General features: G+C 34.4%; 1 protein-coding gene across 3 annotated transcripts in view; it reads right to left on the bottom strand.

The window, feature by feature from the left end:
- The window catches only part of LOC126826992 (kazrin), a 112183-nt gene that overhangs the window by 34383 nt on the left and 54342 nt on the right, over positions 1-23458 (bottom strand). The window contains exon 1 of one of the 3 annotated variants that reach the window (XM_050556147.2): positions 19755-20148. The exons of the other annotated variants lie outside the window; for them this stretch is intronic. Coding sequence (XP_050412104.1) covers positions 19755-19788 — 34 coding nt within the window. The 5' untranslated portion in view covers positions 19789-20148. Of the gene's footprint in view, positions 1-19754; positions 20149-23458 lie in introns of those variants that run through there. 3 annotated transcript variants of the gene reach the window in all.

The following is a 23458-nucleotide window of genomic DNA, read 5'->3' as shown; positions in this document are numbered from 1 at the left end:
TGTATCATAAGGTCTGTCACTGAATCCCCAGTTGTATGTGACAAGGAGTAGGGTCATCTGTCCATCTCTGGTTTCCTCCCACTGCTAAAGACCCCCTACACGCTAGCGAATTATTGAAATAAAATTGAACCATACATGGTAGTCCCAAAATAAGCTAGTTTGTGTCGAGTGGAGGTTAAAATCTCTCTCTCCCCTCTCCACAGCAATTTAAATATACTGACAGTAGTAGAGATCTTTCTGAATCTCATCCTAGCTAACTTTTCTGACTAGTGACTTGTGAGCTGGGAACAACACTTTTTACAAGTTGCCTAAAATATATATAGGATTTCCTCTGATCATATTTTAAGATGTCGACATCCATTAGACCATCCACTGAGATTAATTCTAATTTCTATCTGACACCCAATTATCAAGTACTTTCTAATAATCTGATCATATTATTAATAATTATATATTGTGTATTAACCTTATCTATTAATTAAACGAGAACATAGTTTTAATTATATAATAGATGAAACAGGTCAATAAGAGGCAGAGAGAGAGGGGGTTTAACGTCCACTCAACATAAACCAGGTCATTTTGGGACTAACATATGGTTTAATTTTATTTCAATAATTCACTTGCGCGTAGGGGTCTTTAGCAATGGGAGGAAACCGAAGGACCCAGAGAAAACCCACAAGGCTGGACAGGCGACTCTACTCCTTGTCACATACAATCAGGGAAGCAGACCGCATGATATAACGTGCAATTGCTAACCATTCGGCCATCCACCTCATCCCCCCGGTCAATTAGTAGGAGAATATTAACAAGATTGAATGTCTCTACATTCCATTTATACCAAATTTGCCATACATGTACTTTTATTGGAAATAACTACCCTATAACTATTTTTTGTGGGAATGTATCTTAATTAAATGAGTTTAATCATAAAGATGATGAACTAGGTCAATTAGTTGGGGAATATTAACGAATGACCGTATTACATTAACACTCAAACTATAGTAAATCTTACGATGTATAACGGGAACACTGATGACTGTGTTAAATTAAACAAGGTCGTAGTTTTAATTATAAAGAAGATGATATAGGTCAATTAGTTGGGGAATATTAACGAACACCAATGACTGTGTCAAATTACAAACTTGATTGACCAGTTTTAATTATCATATTGTACTTAAGAACTTTCCGTCAGTTGTAAGTCCATCCTCGTTGTTATAGGTTTATATAAAATAATGTTATCATTGATAATCACAATTAATATCCTGGTTCACGGGGTCAATTAGTACATGCTCGTGATCATTTTACACGTCGGAAACCAGGTACGACTTGTCTTACCATTTCTTAATTGTTTTGTATTGGCTTATATTCTCGACGTCGTAATAAAACGATTAATTTCTGGATTGAGCAAAGGGGTCAATAAGTACCAGTTGGTGATCATTTTACAAGTCGGAAATCAGGTACAACTTGTCTTACCATTTAATTGTTTCTTATTGGCTTATATTCTCGACGTCGTAATAAAGCAGTTAATTTCTTGATTGAACAAAGTAATTCTGGTACAAGGGGTCAATAAGTACAGGTTGATTTTCATTTTACCTGTCGGAAATCACCTGTCGGAAAATCTGGTACGACCAGTTTTACCTTTTCTCATTGGCTTATATTCTTGACTGACGTCATAAAACATTAAATTTGTTGATTGAACAAGTTATTGTTGTTATCAACAGTCCCACCTATTATTTTTTTTAAAATGAATGTCAACGAGTGTTCGACAGCATAAAGAGTTCCTGATATATAAGAGCAATTGTTAACCTTTTGGTACATACAGAGTTCTCGATATATAAGAGCAATTGTTAACCCTTAGGTACATAAGGAGTTCACGATATATAAGAGCAATTGTTAACCCTTTGGTACATGTAAATATTGACTATTCCTGTTTCCATACTAAACTTAGGCTGCCTGTTTACAGTCAGCTCCGCTTGAGAACAGACACTAAGCTAGTTAACAGACATTTCTTTAAGTCCTAAATCAACAATTTTAGTCAAAAACACTAAATATACTTGAAGAATTTTGTGAAGTATTTTTTCTGCTTCTCTTTAATAAAATTGAAAAAGTATATTTAAGTGTATGCCAGATGTGAAACGGAGTAGAACCGCATTACAAAACAGTAAACTAATTTTTGGATATGGCGGCCATTCAGGACAGAGATCTATTCTCAAAGTATGAAGTAGATGGAGAGCAGTGTATCCCTGGAAGCCATTACTCCCTAGACAATCTCAAACCGAATAGCCGCCTATATACTAGTTCTTACAAGTGTCACAACTATTGCTGTGACTAGGGGCACTAGTTTCCAGTGGTTCCGGGAGCGGTCCAAGTACCAAAGTGTTAATTCTTACAAAAGGTCAAGATTAAGTGTTTGCAACCTCTTTTTTTATTCTAACCAAGAAAAATTTCAAATTTTTTTTTTGTATTGCATTTCCAGTTTCCAAATGATACTTTTCGGAAATTTTGTGACTAGATTCAATAGAAATTCAATGAACAAGGCTGACACTAGTTTAAAGCGAGTCCCAAGGCTGGGGCAATTACATTGAATACATAATTAATTACATTACTAGTAGTAGTACTTTTTAAATGTAATCATTACAATTACTTTCTCATTTTTAGCAATACCCATTACTTTATGACTATATTAAATAGAATTTTTTTTTAACAGTTAGTTTACAGACATTTGGCTCAAAATATTATTAAATTCATCATAAGAATATCATTTTACTTGTACGAGGTCTAGTTTGTTTTTTTATCAAATTAAACAAGTCTCATCTGCCAGGGGGGTCAAAATCTTATTAGTATCCCAGTAACAACTAACTAAAAAAACAAATACCGGTAGATCCATATCACATAATTGCATACACCTGAAGTTTATCAATCATTAAATTAATATAGATTATGATAGATCCATGTCAAATAATTTCATACACCTGGCCCCGAGTTCACAAAGCGGAGAGAGAGAGAGAGAGAAATGGAGTTTAACGTCCACTCGACACAAACTAGGTCATTTCAGGACTAATACATGGTTCAATTTTGTTTCAATAATTTGCTTGCACGTAGGGTTCTGTAGCAGCGGGAGGAAACCAGACGACCCGGAGAAAACCCACAAGGTTGGACAGGCGACCCTACTCCTTGTCACGTACAACCAGGGAATCGAAACCCCGCCAGTTGACTCAATGACAGACTGTATGATACAGCGCGTGATTGTTAACCATTCAGCCACCCCCCCCCTCCAGTGCACAAAGCATTCTCAGACTTAAGTTAAGAATTTACTCAAAATTGTTCACCTCTTTAAAACTAAAACGTAGCCCTTTATAAAATTTGTATTGTTTTAATGCATCAAATACATCAATAAAAAAAACTATGTGCAAAGTTTTGTGTTTCTGGATCAAAGATATTTCTCATGAACAGTGATTGAAAGTTGTGTAAATTCTTAACTTAAAGATACATTATGTGAGATTAGATAACGAGTTGGCAGTTCTCACTATAATAGTTAAAAACTAGATAAAAGGGATTTTGCTGCAAATTTCAATCAATTGATCCACCCTGAACCAAGTATTTAGCAATTGAATTTTGAGTCTAGCCTCGATCATCATTACTAAAGTTGGTACGATAAAAAACAGTCTCGATTATCCATTTTCTGATTTAATCATAAGCAGCAGACATGGTTCTAATCCAGTAAATATTGCAGGCTAGCGAAGCCATCGAGAGTTGATTATGGTCTGGATAAGTTAATGCATGTCTAATTAATAATTTAGATAACATTTCAGACCTAAAGAAAGACCTGCAATTGGCAGATTTAGTTCTTGCATAATGGATGTTTAAGTAAGATATTGTTTTGTGAAATCGGAGCCTGAAGGTTATCAGACAAAGATAAAACTCAAGGTTAATACAAATATAAACTCTCACCTGTTGGATAGTCGGCCCTACTGCTTGTCACGTACAAGTGTGGGAATTGAACCCACACCACTTGACTCAATGACAGACCTTATGAGCTAAGTGCATGCATAAGACCAACTGGCCATCCAATCCAACCCCCCATTTCATGAAGAAAATCGATCACAAAACAAACTCTGATTGAAAAGTTTAAACTTACCATAAATCTGCATGGAAGACATGTTTAATGTCTGCTATGCTAATATCACAGTAACTATAACGAATATTTAGTAGGTAAGGTCTGTATATATTTCTAATGTCCACTTCTAAAAAACATCTTAATCTGACATCAAATACACATTTAATCTTTTTACACAATGCTCTGATTTGTCCAAGTGTAACTTCAGAAATCACAAGAAAACCGTACTTAATACGACCCTTTCTAGTGATCAATGCATTTAACACTCGATATTAATTTACTTATGACACATCCTACACGATATGTCAGATTATCTAGTCTTTCAACAAAATGATAGACAATAACACCCAGTACAATTATTAACAATCGTCCAGTTAATATCATACAAGTGTCTCCTCTTTGTAAGTGAGAAACCTGTCTTCCTGTTAAAACAACGACCAGTCTCTTAATGTAGAGGAATCCGATGACTCACGATGTCTCTCATTGATCAGTTTTCTATCAGATTATTAAAGATTTCACTTCTGGCCTCTAATATTACTCGCCTTTCCTTAGGCTTCTCTGATTTCCGTAATCTCTTGAAATGATTTCCCCTTACGGTGGTGTAACTAGGAGGATTATTAAAGTACTTGTCATGTCGCGTGATGTACATGGGAAAACCTGGTAAATACCACAAACGTTCTATTCTAATTAAAGTTTCTCAACGTAAGAATGAAAGAAAGAGAGAGAAAGAAATGGGGTTTAACGTCCACTCGACACAAACTAGGTCATTTCGGGACTAACATATGGTTTATTTTTATTTCAATAATTTGCTTGTGCGTAGGTGTCTTTAGCAGTGGGAGGAAACCGGAGGACCCGGAGAAAACCCACGAGGTTGGACAGGCGACCCTACTCCATGCCACGTACAACCGGGGATTCGAAACCACACCAGTTGACTCAATGAACGTAAGAATGAAACTATCAAGACTTAAAGATGCATTATGTAAGATTTAGATAAAGACCTGGACGCGCAAGCGAATTATTGAAACAAAATTGAACAATGTTTTTCAGTCCCAAAATGACCTAGTTTCTCTCTCTCTAGTCTTGATTGTCAAGTATATGTACATTGACTTTGATAATAACAAAGTCTTGATTATCCATTTTATATCATTAAATGGCATAGTGTTCTAATCCATTCATAATCTCAGCCATCCGATAGTCTAAAGAGTTGATATTGGGCTTGTCACATGAATAAATGTCAAAATAATTTAGGCAAAATAACATTTGAAGTCATAAAAAAAGACCAGCGATAGGCAGATTTAGCTATTACATAATGGACCTTTAATCTGTAGCTAAAAAAATTATGGATGAAGAAACTGTTTAAGAGACATTTATCACTGCCAATGATTATAAAGCTCGATATCATTCATGATAAGTATAGATGTGTTAAATATCTGCCCTATAGGCTATCAGAGTTCCTTTCTAGAGACAGTGGTTATCATATTTAAAAGTATAAACTATCTGAAACTATATTTAATACCATAAAATATTAGCCTTTAAACTTCTTAAAGCAACACTGAAGTTTTTTATGAAACGAATGGTGTTTAACGTCCTACTGTTCTGCGCCTACCGGGCTAATGAAGACGGGCATACTATATACAGTGTGCTATGAGGGAAATTTTGCCCAGGCAGCGGCACTATGGCTTACTCTGATATCGAATTCCAACTGCCAGGGAATCTTTTACCTACACGCCAATATATACACAGGACCTCAGTTTTTCATCCCATACGAAAAACTAGACAGCTGTCCTTTGAAGTTTTTATATAACTTTTATCCGATGTTATTTTATACATGTAGATACCTGTATATGAAATGAAACACACCTGTACCTGTATCGGTGAACATGTCTAATAACCACATAACAGTTTTATTTCTGTGTGGGCTAACTTTCCTCTGAATCAATATTCTATATGGGCTAAAGTTGTAATTTTTATATAATAATTTTTTATCACAAAACCTCAAAACTTCACTCAGAATAAAGTAATTTGAATGAAATTTTCAATATATTCAATCCTCATTATGTATTTGTGAAATAGTATAACAAAAACGACTAGCTCTTTATATATGCAACTTTATATAATACATATTGTCCGCTATAAAATATTCATTTGTATGTTAACTTTCATATTCCCTGGTTGTACGTGACAAGGAGTTGCCTGTCCAACCTCATGGGTTTTCTCCATGTTCTACGGTTTCCTCCCACTGCTAAAGACCCCTACGCGCAAGCAAATCATTGAAATAAAATTGAACTTATGTTAGTCTCGAAATGACCTAGTTTGTCTCGAGTGGACCCTACACCCCATCTCTCTTTCTTTCTCTCTCGCTCATCTTCTTAATAATTAAAACCAAGTCCTCCTCTAATTAATAGATAAAGAGAGAGAAAGAGAGAGAGAGAGAAATGGGGTTTAACGTCCACTCAACACAAACTAGGTCATTTCGGGACTAACATATGGTTTAATTTTATTTCAATAATTCGCTTGCGCATAGGGGTCTTTAGCAGTGGGAGGAAACCGGAGGACCCGGAGAAAACCCACGAGGTTGGACAGGCGACCCTACTCCTTGTCACGTACAACCAGGGATTCGAAACCACGCCAGTAGACTCAATGACAGGCTTTATGATACAGCGCGCATTTGCTAACCATTCGGCCATCCAACCCCCCTAATTAATAGATAAGGTTAATACCACAATATATAATTATTAATAATAATATGATCAGATTATTAGAAAGTACTTGATAATTGGGTGTCAGATAGAAATTAGAAATAATCTCAGTCTATGGTCTATTAGATGTCGACATACAATTTTGATCAGAGGATATCCTATATATATTTTAGACAACTTGTAAAAAGGGTTGTTCCCAGTTCTCAAGTCACTAGTCAGAAAAGTTAGCTATGATGAGATTCATAAAGATCTCTCTGTCTCTCTCAGGAAAAAAAATCACACTTCTTAAAATAATTTATATACCATGATAACATACCTCATATTCTTTTCAAAGATATTTTCCTCTTTTAAATTAAATTCACTCAATAATAAAGTTATTCTTCTGTGATTTATTTTATCTTTGTATCTTAATATTATCTGTAAAATCTTTCAAACTGTGACAAATTAAACTTTTATTCAAAATGTCTTAAAATTATCCAGGACACCGAACCTCAACATTAAAAGACAAGACCTAACAGAAATTTAATGGCTGCCAATCTTGAATCACCAAATTTAACGTGGGATTGATTTTGTCCCTGGATAAGAAGCCTTCCATTCCATTAGTTGCAGACAATGTCTCCTGACCCACGATTCTAAGGAACAGTTTGATTGATTCAAGTGCCAAAAAACGAAATTCCGAGACAAAAATCAATCCTAAGATAATGAAATGTTTGCACTGTCAGGAATTTCATGCATGCCATCACATTATTCATAGCATGCATGTGCATCAGGAATCTGGTGACAGACATTCTAAAATAATTATTCTACAAAATTGATTATGTCGGGAATTCTTTGGTGACCTGAATTTGCATATTATTTCCTCAGTGAGCTTGCAGGAATAAAACAACCATAGCCATACAGTATGTTATAAAGGAAATTTAGCCCGGACATCGGCACTATGGCCTACCCTTATATCGAATTCCAACTGTCAAGGGATCTTTTACATGCATGCCAATGTATACACGGGACCTCTTTTTTTTCGTCCCATCCAAACAACTAGACAGCTGTCCTTGTCAGGCCTTTCTTCCTGCACCACAGACAAGGGGAAACCACATTGGAAAATCCTGATGAACTTTCTCTGCCAATGCAGGGATCGAACACCCGACCTCCAGACTAGCGGGACAGCATCTTACCCACTTAGCCACCGTGGCTTTCCTTTCCTTTATCAGGTTGCAGGAATAAAACAGGTCATAGAATAATTTCCTATGTGATCTTGAAATAACGTCACAATTTTTATTCACTTATTGATAAATAACTACATGTATATGATATTAGATACACAAGAATATCAAATTTTTCACGGTTTAATCCAAGTTAAAATGAACTCAAATTGATTATTTAATATTCAATTAAAGATACATTATGGGAGATAAGATAAAGAGATGGCAGTTCTCCCTATAATAGTTAAAAACTAGATAGTGTAAAGGTAATTTGCTGAAAATTTCAGTCAAATTGATCCACTATGAGCCGAGAAAGAAGCGGGTGAAATTTTTGCATAGTCTCGGTCATCATTACTAAAATCATTAATATAAACAGCATAGTCTCGATTATCCACTTTTATTGATTTAATTATCAATAGCCGTTAGAAGCATATAGGAATATAATCCAGCCAACATCGAAGGCTAGCCTTGACATCGAGAGTTTATTATGGCCTGAATAAGTTAATTAATGTCTAATTGATAATTTAGATAACATTTCAGGCCTAAAGAAAGACTTGTAATAAGCAGATTTTGCTCTTGCATAATGCATGTTTAAGAAAACAAAATATCTTTGGTAGATGATACACCCACTTAAAATTAATCTGAATTAAAAGAGGCCCATCAATAGATATTAGATCTTATCCTGTTTATATCATCAGTAGAGAATGCCGAGGGTTGAGAGGTAACGGGACGATTTATGGTCTGATATTCCTTTCAGTGATTCAACTTTTACAATATTGAAGTTAGCAAGGGCTCGGAGATATTAAATTGATTAAAGAGGCACTATGGAAGGTTAGATAAAGAGCTGACGGTGCTTGTTGTAATAATTAAAAAATAGATAATGTAAAGGGAATATGCTGAAAAGTTCAGTTAAATTACTTCACTCTGAGCCAAGAAAACCTCATTTCAATAACTCTGTAGCCGCGATTGTCATTCTTACTATCAGATGGCATCGAGAGTATTCAAATCCAGTAAATTAATGTCTCATTAATAGTTTATATAACATTTAAGGCCTAAAGAAAGACCTGCAATAGGCAGATTTAGCTCTTGCATAATGCCTATTTAATATATTTAATTGTTCACATCACATAAATTAAACAAATATTTTTTGAAGTCAGTCAACAAGAGGAATAATCAAACAGGAAAATAAAAGGGAGGTCTATTTTTTATCTTTTGTCTCAAAACTTCTTTGTCTTGAGAAAAAAAGATCTTATGAATGATATTCTACACATGCATGCATGCACATTCATCTTGTGATGATGTCACAAGAATAGAATAATCTCCACTCCAACCAGTCACTCTAAATGTTTTAACTAATTACAACGGAAAACGAAATATTGGGTATTCAAACAATAATTACATGACTAAGGCTGCCAAAAACAAATCATTTCATTGTATTCGAAGTTTGAAAAAAAAAAGAGACATCAATCATTCATTTTGTTTGAAGCAACGAATGCTAAATCCGGGTTTGCAATTACATGAAATTTGCAGTCGTCTACGTCTGCATCATGATTTGCCATTTATTTATTTCTGTTTGTGTCGACCGTCTACAAAAGACGGAAGGTTTTCGTGGCCTACCATTATGTAATATTTAATTTCATTATATTCTGATCAATCAGCCCATCTGAATAGGAACCCAAAGTGTCAATATAGGGAGTAATCATTGTAATGGGGGGCAAGTTACGCTCTCTCTTCTATTACACCGACATTATTGTTGCTAGGGTAGTGAGACAGACGGCTATTCAAATGTCATGCCTTATTGATCATTTATATGAACAAAACGGATGTTATCTAACTAGCCCCGCCAACGTTAAACTTCGGCTTTTGTACACTAAACACGTTGTTGTGTTAAAACTCTGCAACTGTCACACGCTAATAATTCGGGAGAATAGAAATCTCAAGATGGTAGAATAATAAAGAAACCAAGACAACGTTCTTCTTCTTTTAAAAAGCAAAATCTATACTCTTGCATTTCTATTCACTAAAACTAATCATCACAGATCTTAATGGTGGTGTACATAATACTGGGTGAATGGGAAGAATGGGGTTTAACATCCACTCTCAACCAGACAGGTCATTTCAGGACTAAATGAAATTGAGAGAGACAGAGAAATAGGGTTTAAAGTCCACTCGATACAAACTAGGTCATTTCAGGACTAACATATGGTCCAATTTTTTATTCAAGATTTAGTCCCGCTTTCCCATTTTTAAATTAAATTTTTAAATAGCGAACCATTCTAATCTAGTTAAAATCTCGAGTAACCGATGCCATCAAGAGTTGATTTTGGTCTTTTTTGTTAATTAATGTCTAATTAATAGTTTATATAACATTAATTTCAGGCCTAAATAAAGGCCTACAATAGGCCGATTTAGCTCTTGCATAATGTATGTTTAAAGTAGCTAAGTCTCTAACTCAATATCATCCAAAATCTTCGACATTGAAAACACAATTTATTTGTGGGTTTAAATCAACATTGATGTTCTGATCTTACCGGGAAAAGATGACCTTCTGATATCCAATATTTAAGACAAAATAAACATTTTACAATTGGTACCAAATCATGTACCATAATGCGTTTCAGCACTATGTGTAATAAGGGACCCGAAAAACGAGGCTAGGCATATTCCACAAGTCATGTCAAACGGTGACGCTATATTCTTATCTGGAGAGTATGCCCAATAAATACTATCGGCGTAGACTGGAATAACCAGAAGCTAGAGATTGAAATTTGATTGAGAATACTGGCGTATGTCGCCGAACCTAACTGATTAGAAATTACAGAAAAAACAGAAACGATTGAATGTAAATCAATTTATATACATTCATATTACATTACTGTATGCGTTGCGACCCATTTGTGTCAATTTCTAGGTCCCAAATATTAGCGACTTAGCTCCTTTAAATGATAAATAAACAATTAATAACGATCAGCGGTTTATTTATTATACCTTTATCTGGTTTACCTCCGCTACACGGTGGCATTTGTATTTCTATGTGACCTTTTGAACTGAGTATGGACGTTTTACATACAAACCCTGCAGTAGATAAATAAACATTCTCTATGGAATTAACCTGGTCATACAGTCACACACACAGGAGCTAAAACTGTGGCCATGACTAGTGACTTATGTAAATCTTATTGACTCATATAAAGTACTAGTTAACATATACAAGTCGTACATATAGCGGTCATGTTAAAGGCTCAATACCACTCTTGTTGTAACTGAATAATATGTCCCAATCTTTATTCTGGTCAACAAATTGTACTATTTTACAATATTTCAATTAATTGATGATACAAATTTCATCTTAACACACCTAATTTAAAAAATTGGAAAAATTCAACTAAATGATTTGAAAAGCCTGACGTAAAGCTTTTCAAATGTGACTTGGATTTAAAAATATTTCTGAACCCTCTGGACAAGTAAAATAGGATTTAATGGATAATTTACACAACAGGTAGGACACTAACACATCTAGTACTCAGAATAAGGCTATTTTTTATTTTTTGGAGCTGTCAAGCCAGAAAGAGTGTTATTGTCCCTTTAATGTCTTTACGGTTAATGCTAACAGAGAAATAATTATTGAATGTCATTTCTTTTCTCTAACTCGTCTCTAATACAAAACTGGACCTTAAAGATTACCAAAATATCGTCAACTGTGATGGAAATAAAATACAAAAAAATCATCCCGATTTCAGTTTTATCAGATATTCTCACAACAACTTGGGTATCATTTAGTTGTGGAGTTTCTGTATTTAATGTTTAGTTTCAGGCTATTGTTGGAAAACTGATATAATCTTAATATCTTAAAACCATTGGGTTTCTCCTGTTGTGTAATTTAAAATGGTCTGTCTAGTTTCTCAAAAGGTGTTGAGTAATTAACAGACTAATTAATTACTGCTCAAGAAACTAAACAACACGACTAAATGATACCGGAGTTGTAGTGTGTTGAGATTTCAGAATATATAAAAACGATTAAAGTTTCAGAGGATTTTATATTTAATAGTAAGTGCAGGAGGACCGTGCTAGACACAAAACAAATCCGACAAGATAAACCTGCTGCCAAGACAAACAACATAGACATTACAAGAAATAAACAATAAATATCAAATCATGTGAATGGATCCAGGGGCTAACTGTAACCATCCACTGCGATGTACAGTCCTGGGCCTGTTATGATGCAGGCTTCACTCAAAATGAATACAAAATATTTTCCAAAAAGATGGAATGGAAATAATGTCGAGATCTTGACGGAGGTCGTCTCTTGAATGGCTACAGTCTGCCAGTTGACGTCATGAGTTAAAACACTGCTAATGGTCAATTGTCATGCTGGAAAATTATGTTTTTAAGGATGGAGACAACATGTCAGGAACTAATGTATTATCGATTAGTGAACTTTGTGCTGGACTTCTTTAAGGATATATCATCAGTGAAGAAACACTGAAAAATGACAAATCTGTGCTAGAAAAATTATTCTGCGTGACAAAATCTCAATCTATACATTACAAGGTGCCTTATTACCATTCTTATAGCCATGATATAACAAGTAATATGGTAGGACATTACTTATTACCAGACTTATAGCCATGATATAACAAGCAATATGGCATGGCAGAACATTACTTATTACCAGACTAGCCATGATATAACAAGCGATATGGCATGGTAGGGCATTACTTATTACCAGATTTATAGCCATGATATAACAAGCGATATGTCATGGTAGGACATTACGTATTACCAGGCTAGCCATGATATAACAAGCGATATGACATGGTAAGGCATTACTTATTACCAGACTTGTAGCCATGATATGGTAGGGTAGGGTATTACTTATTACCAAGCGATATAACAAGCGATTGGCATCGAAGGGCATTACTTATTCTGTTCATAAAACGTAACACTATTTATTTCAGGTATTCATTTGATTTATAATTTAATTATTAGTCTAAACTTCTAACCAAATAAACACTTTAAAAGCCATCTATAAAGTTTGTCGTGTTTTGTAAACATTTCCTTGCCAAAGTTAAAATGGTTGTAAAATAAATCTGTTTTTGACATGTTTTATGATGGAGTGTATATAAAAAACAGCAATCATCATAAAACAACTATAATCTTCATAGGAAATACAATAAAAAAAACAAATCTTTCCTGCTTAAAAATCTTTAGCTTTTCTAAACTGGCATGCGCGTAAACAAACCTTTAGCAGTTGGAATCTTATGAAGTGAAACACTGCTGCCCCCCCCCCCCAATTTTTTATCTCAACACACTGCATGATACATGCCCTGTCTTTATTAGGGGGGTCGGATGGCTGAATGGTTAGCGTGCGCGCGCTGTATCATAAAGTCTGTCATTGAGTCGACTAGCGTGGTTTCGAATCCCCGGTTGTATTAACATATGGTTTTTAATTTTATTTCAATAATTCGCTTGCGCATAGGGGTCTTTAGCAGTGGGAGGAAACTGGAGGACCCAGAGAAAACCCACAAGGTTGGACAGACAACCCTACTCCTTGTCATATACAACCCGAGGAATCGAAACCAAAACGGTTAAGAGGAAACGGTTCAGAATAAAAGAGAACTTTCAGTATGGTTCTAAGAATGTAGCCTAAAACTTCAACAATATGTCAAACTATAGATCTAGTTTCAAAACTATCGAGTTCTACCTGTTTTATTAGGCAAATTAAACTAAAAGGTTCTACTAGTAGAAAGGTTAAACATGAAAGGTTTTATGTTACTGAAAGTATATAAAAAAATAACCGTTTAAAGGGTCTGGTTTCACCTCCATACAAACAAGCTGTAAGTAGCCGTCTGCTCTATAGTCCGTCTGCCCTGATGTTATAACCATTATTTACACAGTTATCTGATCTATATAACAGACTTATACTTTTATACACATCAGACATTACTGCTGTATCAGCAAAAACAAATCTCCCGATTCTTGTTACATAATAAAAATATACTTTATTGACAACCTTCTGACATTCAGCAAGGGGGGGGGGGGTAGAATCAATTCAACAAAAAGTGCTTTAATAAAAAAAATAACATTTCACACCACCTACATTTTCACAATTCCTTTCCGCAAAAAAATGTGCAGTTAGAATAGACTTGTTCTAGTCGTTATCGTAATCATGGTGAAATCATAAACAAGGATGGGTCTAGATAGTCAAGCAGCAGGGTACTGGGCCTATCGATTAGCATGTCAACGGTTTAAATTCCAGACTAATCATTGGGATTTTTTAACTCCCTATGGGTCTGACATGGAAATAGTGTGTAGTCATTCAGAGTAGACAAAAAACAAACAAAAAGAGGTCCACATGAGTACAAGTAAAAGAACCCTTGACAGAGTATAGTAGATAGCACAACTATTGTCCAGACAAAATCCTCTCTGGGTCCTTCGGTTTCCTTATACGAGCAAGCGAATTATTGAAATAAAATAGAACCATATGTTAGTCCCAAAATGACCTAGTTCATCTTCTCTATCTCAACATATTTACAATGGTAAGGCAATTTACAATTATAGATTATTACAATCACACACGAATCAAATACTCAGTTGGTATTTACGCAATGGCTTATAAAAAAACACTAGATTTATTCCATTAGGGAATTGGACATTTATAGACAGATTGAAAACTAATTATCTTTCAAGCTCGTATCAACCATACTAAGCTATATTGGATCATAAACCACACAAGCTTTTTATTTCTGACACAAAACTAAATTTATTTTTCATCCAGGATAAATTATTATCTCTAATATCTGGAACAAATCTTTAAAAAGCTGGTGGTCCTAAATTCCATTTGGTCAACACATTAAAATAATCTTTTGTTCAACTAGAAACAAATTATTTTGCCTGGATTGAGTCGGATTTTTTTTAAGTGAATAGATTTGACTGGTTGTAAGGATCAGGACCTAATAATGTATCAAAAGGGGAACTCAACTGGAAAACTGGACATTTCCCCCCTATTATCTACTCTGACAGATCGTAAACACCGACATTTACATGAAAAATTGACAATGAAAGCACAACCATGAAAGATACAATAAACTTATCTACCCAAAAAAATGTCTGCCACTATGAAATAAAGAAAACCTTTGTGATCTTTGTCCAGATTTTTTTTTCTCATCGAAACTGTTTCTTAAAGAAGTATGAAAATTTATGAAGTGTGACCAATGAGATATTGTGATAATATCAACATGGGGTTTATATACATATAAGACATGGATACAGGTATAATACAGGTACCAGGTAGATAAAGCCAGGTATTTATTAGGTTATTATCACACTACAGGTGGAATACTGGAAACTGATACAGAGAAAGAGAAATGGGGTTTAACGTCCACTCACTCAACACAGTTTGGTTATTTTGGGACTAACATGTTCAATTTTAAAAAAAATAAAAAATTAGCCTGTATGTAGGGGGAATCTGTAGCTGTTAGAGGAAACTCGTAACAATGTACTATAATAAATATCAGTTAAAGGAGAGATTAACGTAAATGAAATGGGGTTTAACATCCTTAGTTTCTGCACCAACCAGACTAATGAAGATCGACATTCGCCATACTGTGTGGAAATTTATTATGCAGCGGGGGGGGGGGGAGGGGGGGCTTAATTCAAATTCCAACTGTCAACAAGGGTTCTTTAATGTACATGACAACTTCAATGTCTATACAGAAGTAGGCATATGTTTTTTTTATCCCATCCAAATGACTAGGCACTCCATTCTGTACCATCTGGAGAATCTCAAGGAACTTTATCAGCTGACACGGGGATCGAACCCAAAGGGGGTGGGTGGATGGCCGAACGGTTAGCATGTGCGCGCTGTATCATACAGTCTGTCATTGAGTCAACTGGCGTTGTTTCGATTCCCCGGTTGTACGTGACAAGGAGTAGGGTCGCCTGTCCAACCTCGTGGGTTTTCTCGGGATTCTTTGGTTTCCTCCCACAGTTAAAGACCCCAACGCGCAAGCGAATTATTGAAATAAAATTAAACCATGTTTTAGTCCCAAAATGACCTAGTTTGTGTCGTTTGTGGGCATTAAACCCTATTTTCTCCCTTTCTCTCTCTTTCATCAAACAACTTATCAGGGGACTCAGATTTACATCAAATAGAAGTAAATAAAATAAAATATAAATTAGAAACTGACTACGTATATTTCACATATTATATGTATTTCAGCATCAGAATATATATTTTGATTACAACTCCAATCCACTCTTAAACAATTATCATAAACAATACAAAACTTGTATATGGAGAAAACTCTGTGTCTATATCTTATAAGATTTAAAGATAGCCTAGTAGAAAAATTAACAGCTGTAAAAAATCTGCTATACTTGAAAACATTTTAGATGCATCAAAACACTTTATAACAACACATAACACCTCACCATTTCTTATTGAAGGTAACAAATGTACGCAAAAAAACACACCTGGCCACACATATATATATATATATATATAAAAATATACACTGTACCTTGAGTAAGCTCTTGTAACTCCTCTATATACTTCATTTCTCCTTTCAAATCCTCTAAAACTAGATCCCTTTAAAACTAGATCCCTTTAAAACTAGATCCCTTTAAAACTCTGATAACCTTTCACACCAACTAACCACAAGCTACTGGCCACTACATGTCCAGCTTCTGGTCAGTCAGTGGTCACCTTTACCAAATCATGAAAGCCGGGACAACAATAAAATAACCGTCACAAGGGGACTCCCAAGGGGACATCCCAAGATCAAATGTTTTCAATGAGGGTTTTAAATGCTTTAACTACAGTTTAATTGGTGAGACTGTGAGGATGTGTGAATCTATTGTATTGACTGATCAGTTATAAAAACACCACAAACTTTCTTTTCTTACACCTGATAAAACCATATGTCTTAAATGGCTTCCTATTAAAACCTTTCTAATTTAAAAAGAGAATTTGTCTGGAATGACATCTCTGACTTCTGTTAACCTAGATTAAGTTGAGATGTTTAAATAGGAGCCAAACCCATTGAATGAATTTATTACCAAAGTGCTAAGTTATTTTTTTTTTTTACTTTCACTGAACAAAAACTTCATTCTTTTCCCTTCTGACATACTGATCAGCAGTGAATAATCGATAGGCCGCTACAATCACTGATAAGGATGACATCGATGCAGCTTAATGAGCCCCAAATTTTAATTTTTTTTTCTCCAACAAATTAAATTCTAAAACATTTTTTTTAAGTATTGGAAAAATAAATAAAGGTGTTTGAAGTATATGCAGGTAAAAAATATTTCCTTTTAGTGTAATGGGTAAGTAAAATGAGTAAAAGGAACCATTCTGCCAGGACCAATCAAATCTTATGTAAACAATACACACGCCATTGAGCCAATGATTGATGCCCCGTGATGTGACGTCACATGTTAAAAGAGGCCCATCAAAAGATTTTGCCCAACACTTATAGGTGGCATTGGTTTGTTTATTTTGTCTGCAGAAGATACAAAATTTTCAATTCCACATATCTTTGTAAATATTGAATGGAATTGAACCAATTTTTGACTCATATTCCTTTTAAAGTTGAAATGAAATGAAATGGGGTTTAACGTCCTACTGTTCAACTCCGACTGGGCTAATGAAGACGGGCATACGCCATACAGTGTGCTATGAGGGAAATTTTGCCCGGACTGCGGCGCTATGACCTACTCATATCTAATTCCCTCTGTCAAGGGATTGTTTACGTGCATGCCAATGTGTACAGGGGACCTCGGTTTTTCGTACCATCCGAATGACTAGACAGCGGCCTTGTCAGGCTCTCCGCCCTGCATCACTGACAAGGAGGAACCACGCCGAAAACCTTTTAAAGATACAATATTGTAGATTGCAAGGATTAGAAATCCCTCAAATGATCAGCAGCTTTAAGCAAAACAGAAAAGAATCAAATCACATATCTTGAGAGGACCTAGTGGTTTAGGGTGTCGCGGTCCGAGCTCTGGCTGGTAGGTCACCTTTAGCTTGCGGTCCTTGTTTTGATCCCTGGTGTGAGAGTATGTGGCTTGGATATAGGGGCACCTTCTCAAGAGAGAGAGAGAGAGAGAGAGAGAGAGGTTTAAGTTCACGTGACTCAAACTAGGTCATTTCGGGACTAACACGGTTCAATCTTATTTCAATAATTCGCTTGCGTGTAGGGGTCTTTTAGCAGTGGGAGGAAGCCGGAGGACCAGGAGAAAACCCAGGCGACCCTACTCATTGTCATATACAAGCAGGGAATCGAAAGAATGCCACTTGACTCAATAACAGACCTTGTAATTTCACTGGCATGTGTTAAACCACTAGACCACCCAACCCCCTCTAACAAGATGTTAACTGTGTAATTTTAAAATATGTTACACAATGTTGAATTATTAATTTGAAGAAAAACTTCAAACATTCTTCTTTTTCTTTGATAATTCACCATCCAAAGACATGAGTCAATTCATCCACACATTAGGAGATTAAATACAAACACCAAATTCAAATCAAAACATTTTTCATGGCCAAAAGGTCAGTTGCTTGTCCAGCAAGAAAATCGTTTTTTTAAAAAAAAAAAAAAAAATGTGTCAGCATTTCTTGCTCCTCGGAGTCAATTCTAAATCAAGGCTTTAAGCTGTGATATGTCAACAGTGCCTAATGAATTCTAAATAACTTCGCATTTTCACTTCAACTCAAAAAATTTGTACAATGCTTTTGTTGTAAAAGTTTTTGTGTTTTTTGTATTGTTTTGTTGGAATTCACAAAGGAGCAAGGTTAAATACTAATGGTTTTCATCCAGACAATCAGAAACTTTTAATTTTAAAGATTTATTCTCCTCAGACACGATATTTAGAAAGATGCATAGAATATTCATGGTTAATTTATAAGAGTTATCAATATTGACATTTCTAACAATAGACGAGAGACAAGGCTTTCTTCTTAATGCCTTCTTTCTTAGAAGTTTTACTGAAGGAGCATACAGGTTAATATAAATGGAGTCATATTCAGAAATTCAAGTGAAAGTTCAAACTGCATAATACATAACTCATGGTACAGCAATATTCCCTGCATGCACGAAACCTGTATAAATGAATGTTTTAAAGCCATTGAACGTCATTTGAGAGATTTTAAGTCTTTATTTTCATCGACCACGAAATGTATTCAATTCCACTAAATATTGAAGACTAGCAATGGTATCAAGAGTTGATTATGGTCTGGATAAGTTAATTAATGTCTAATAATGTATATAACATTTCAGTTTGATAAGTTAATTAATGTCTAATTAATAGTTTATATAACATTTCAGGCCAAAAAAAAGACCTGCAATTTCTGCTAGCCTGCCATATTTACTGGATTTGAATACATTTTGTGATGGATGATTTAACATCAAAATGGATAAGCAAGACTTTGTTTTTTATTGTACCGTCTTTAGTAATGATGATTGAGGCTAGGCCTAAAATTGCTAATATCTCGGTTCAGAGTGGAGCAATTTGACTAAAATTGTCAGCATATTCACTTAAAGTTATCTATTTTGTAACTATTATAGTGAGAAGCTCTTTATCTAATCTTCCATAATGCCCCATTAAGGACATTTTCGTGTGAATTAAACCACGAAAAATGACAATCTGTGACGTTAAATAAAACCCGTATAAAACGTCATTAAAGGGCAATTTAGGGCTGAAAGTAAATATCAACAAATTTTAAGCGTAACCCACCTTTGTTTATTTCTGCCATTGTTATACCATTCATCGTATTTGAGGCTTAAAGTCTGCTAAGGTGATATCCTATCATTCCTCATAACTTAACTCATTAAATTCTAGTTGTCCTTCTTAATTCTAAATTTACGATTCAATGATGTGTTGATTAGCAGAACACCTGCAGGCGTGCACCATTTTAATATCTCTTAAATCAGCGAACACAAGAATCGGGCAACCGTGAAAGTTATAGGTTATATTAAATCATCGCCAGTCATCCATCTCACAATAAACTTGCTTAGTAACGCTTATATAGGTAGACAGAGAATGTTGACTTTAAAACAGCTCATAAAATAAAGCTTCTTAATTTTATTCCATCCGAGACTGTCGGCTTTTACAAACAGCTCATTAAATAAAACTTCTTAATTTTATCAGATCCAAACACTTCAAGTCTGTTTTAAAATCTGTCCGTCAGATTTATCAACAACGATTAACTTAAACAAAACAACTTCTACTTTGTATAAATTCACAAGAATTCACGAAGCGAAGCGCAAAACCAAAATTTAGTTGGTTTTATCTACGATCAACAGACACCAACTGACGTGATATCACACAATTAGTTCTTTCCTGATTTACGCCAGGTAATTGTAACGTCTGAAATGTGTATATGCTCTTTCAACCGCTGAAAATAGTTTTTTTTATAATCCTTGAAATTTGTTATCTGAACTGTGTCGACCTTCCTGTGCTCTGAAAATAGTTTTTTATAATCCCTGAAAGTTGCTGTAGTCCTAACGAACCAAAAGACCCATCAACAATGATAACTGATACCACCAATCACTTAACAGTAATCCTGACATCGTATTTCAAATACCATCACATCCCAGATTTCTACCAGAAATAACCCATAAAGCTGCGTCCATTTGTTCTACCTCCGCATTCCAAGTACACTATATCCGTCTGGTTTTATTCTTTTAGTTACCCGTCTGCAGGAATTCCTGTTTAATATCACCAAGATTCAGTTAATTATGTTCATTTATTCAAAACACAGCCAGTAGAAAGAGCAGCTAACAGACGTCAACGAATTTAAACCATCTGGACTTGGTTCATCCTACTTCCGTTATACATTTCAATAAAACCACCACTTTAATAAATATATCACTTTTTTTAACCAAGATCTATTTCATTTTAATAAATATATCACTTTTTTTAACCAAGATCTATTTCATTTTAATAGTTGCCTGTTTTTAAAATGTGATATTTCTAATTCTAAATTTGAATACCTTCCACAACACAGCAGTCACATTTTAAAACGAAGTTTTAAGATCCTTTTTATTTTATTTGTTGCTTGTTTTTAAAATATATTTCTAATTCTAAATTTGAATACCTTCCACGATACAGAAGTCACATTTTAAAACTAGAATCCATTTTCATTTTAATTGCCTGCCTGTCTCTAAAATAAGATATTTCTAATTCCAAATCTGTTTTCCTTCCACAATACTTAAAGTGTTTCCCAGAAATCCAGAAAAGCGACACAATACTGACTGACAAATAAGGCTGATTAATAAATTAATATTTTCAACTTGTATATAAACACAACTCATATACGGCAGTTACATACGAAGAAATTAAACAAATGTTTAACAAAACAACTCTGTAAAAACTGTCAAAATGAATTCTGTCTTGATGATGATCCAGACACCCAATATAGTTACATACAAAGAAATTAAACAAAAATCCAACAACACAAGAAAACTTTTCAAACAGTATCTTTCCTGTAAAAACTGTCAAAAGAAAATGAATTCTGTCTTGATGATGATCAAGACACCAGGCCTATATCCTGTGAATTCACCTAGTATTCCCACCTGAATCAACTTGATGTAGTTAAACAAAAATCCAACAAAACAAGACAACTTTTCAAACAGTATCTTTCCTGTAAAAAATGAACTCTGTCTTTCTGATGATTGAGACACTAGGCCTATATCCCATTAATTCACCTAGTTCTCCCACCTGAATCAATTTGATATACTGATAAAATAACTAATAATTATAGTATATATAATATTGAAAGATACGGTAATACTAACTGTATAATATTGATAGATACTGTGTAATACTAAATGTCCAGATTCTAGGATTATGTAGAATTATATCTCCGTGTCTAGTAGATCAAGATGTGGTAGTAATTACCATCCACTTGACCAGTCTAAATATTACATAATGTTACATCATAGTTAAACTCTTCAATACAACATCTCATTCACCATTGCTTCATACAATATCTTGTTATCTTTTATTAGCCACGGCTAAATGCAAGCTCTTGTATGTCTCATTAAAGGCTCAATACCACTCTTGTTGTAACTGAATAATATGTCCCAATCTTTATTCTGGTCAACAAATTGTACTATTTTAGAATATTTCAATTAATTGATGATACAAATTTCATCTTAACACACCTTATTTAAAAATTTTGAAAAATTCAACATAATGGTTTGAAACGTCTAACGTAAACCTTTTCAAATGAAACTTCGATTTAAAAATATTTTCGAACCCTCTGGACAAGTAAAATAGGATGTAATGGATAATTTACACAACAGGTAGGACACTTAAACATCTAGTACTTAGATAGAGATATTATTCATTTTCTGGAGCTTTCAAGCCAGCAAGAGTGTTATTGTCCCTTTAACCACTGCTTCATACAATATCTTGTTATATTTTATTAGCCACAGCTAAATACAAATCTCGCTATATTTTGTTAACTACTGCTTTATACAAGATATCCCTATGTCTCATTAACCACTGCTCAACACAAGATCCTGCTATATTTCATTAATCACCACTCAATACAAGATACATGTATCAGTGTATCTCATTAACTTTTGCTCAATAGACGATCTCGCTATATTTTATTTACCACTGCTCAATTTTTTCGTGATATATATCTCACTATATCTCATTAACCATTGCTCAATACAAGATATCACTATATTTCATCAACCATTGCTTAATTTCGCTATATTTCGTTAACCACTGCCCAATCTTGCTACACACATACTCTTTACATTTCGTTAACGAGAATATTCAAACCAAGTTATTCAATTAATTTGTTAGACTAATCAAACGTGACTACAATCACAATTTATACTTGAATCAAATTATTCCAATAGTCTTTCAGAATCTCATATACTGGTTAGAAACGGACTTGTACCTCGAAACCGAGAGGAATATTCCAAAATAGATTTCCTTCAGATGTTGAGTAGGAAGGAAGGAAGTTACATCCTCTTTGTAGAATCATCCAAATCATTTAACACTAAATACTTTTTCCACATGTATTTTTCCTCGTTGAAGTGACGGCAGTCGTCATTCACGACTCAAAAAAGGATCCTGAATTACCAAATCTTTCAATGGTGCTCTTCGAAGCAATGAAACAATCTGCCTGAAACTCAAGTGAAATGATTTACGTGTCCAGTAAGTCATGAAAATAATGTGCGTGTTTCCCAGATAATTGAAACCAGTAAACTAGTGTTGCGTTAAATTACTTTGGGTAACGAAGTTATAATATTAATCATAGTTTACAGTAAAAAAATACATAAATGTCCAATCATCATCCATTTGTTAAACTTTGTGAATTATATGCGATTGAGGAACTAAACTATGAATAAACTGGATAACCTAGTCAAATCGTAGCAACGCTAATATCAAAAAGTTAGCTATATTTCACAATAAAC

Source organism: Patella vulgata, chromosome 7 (assembly GCF_932274485.2).
Source record: "Patella vulgata chromosome 7, xgPatVulg1.2, whole genome shotgun sequence".
Lineage (NCBI taxonomy): Eukaryota > Metazoa > Mollusca > Gastropoda > Patellidae > Patella > Patella vulgata.
This window is presented reverse-complemented; position numbering and strand designations above follow the sequence as displayed.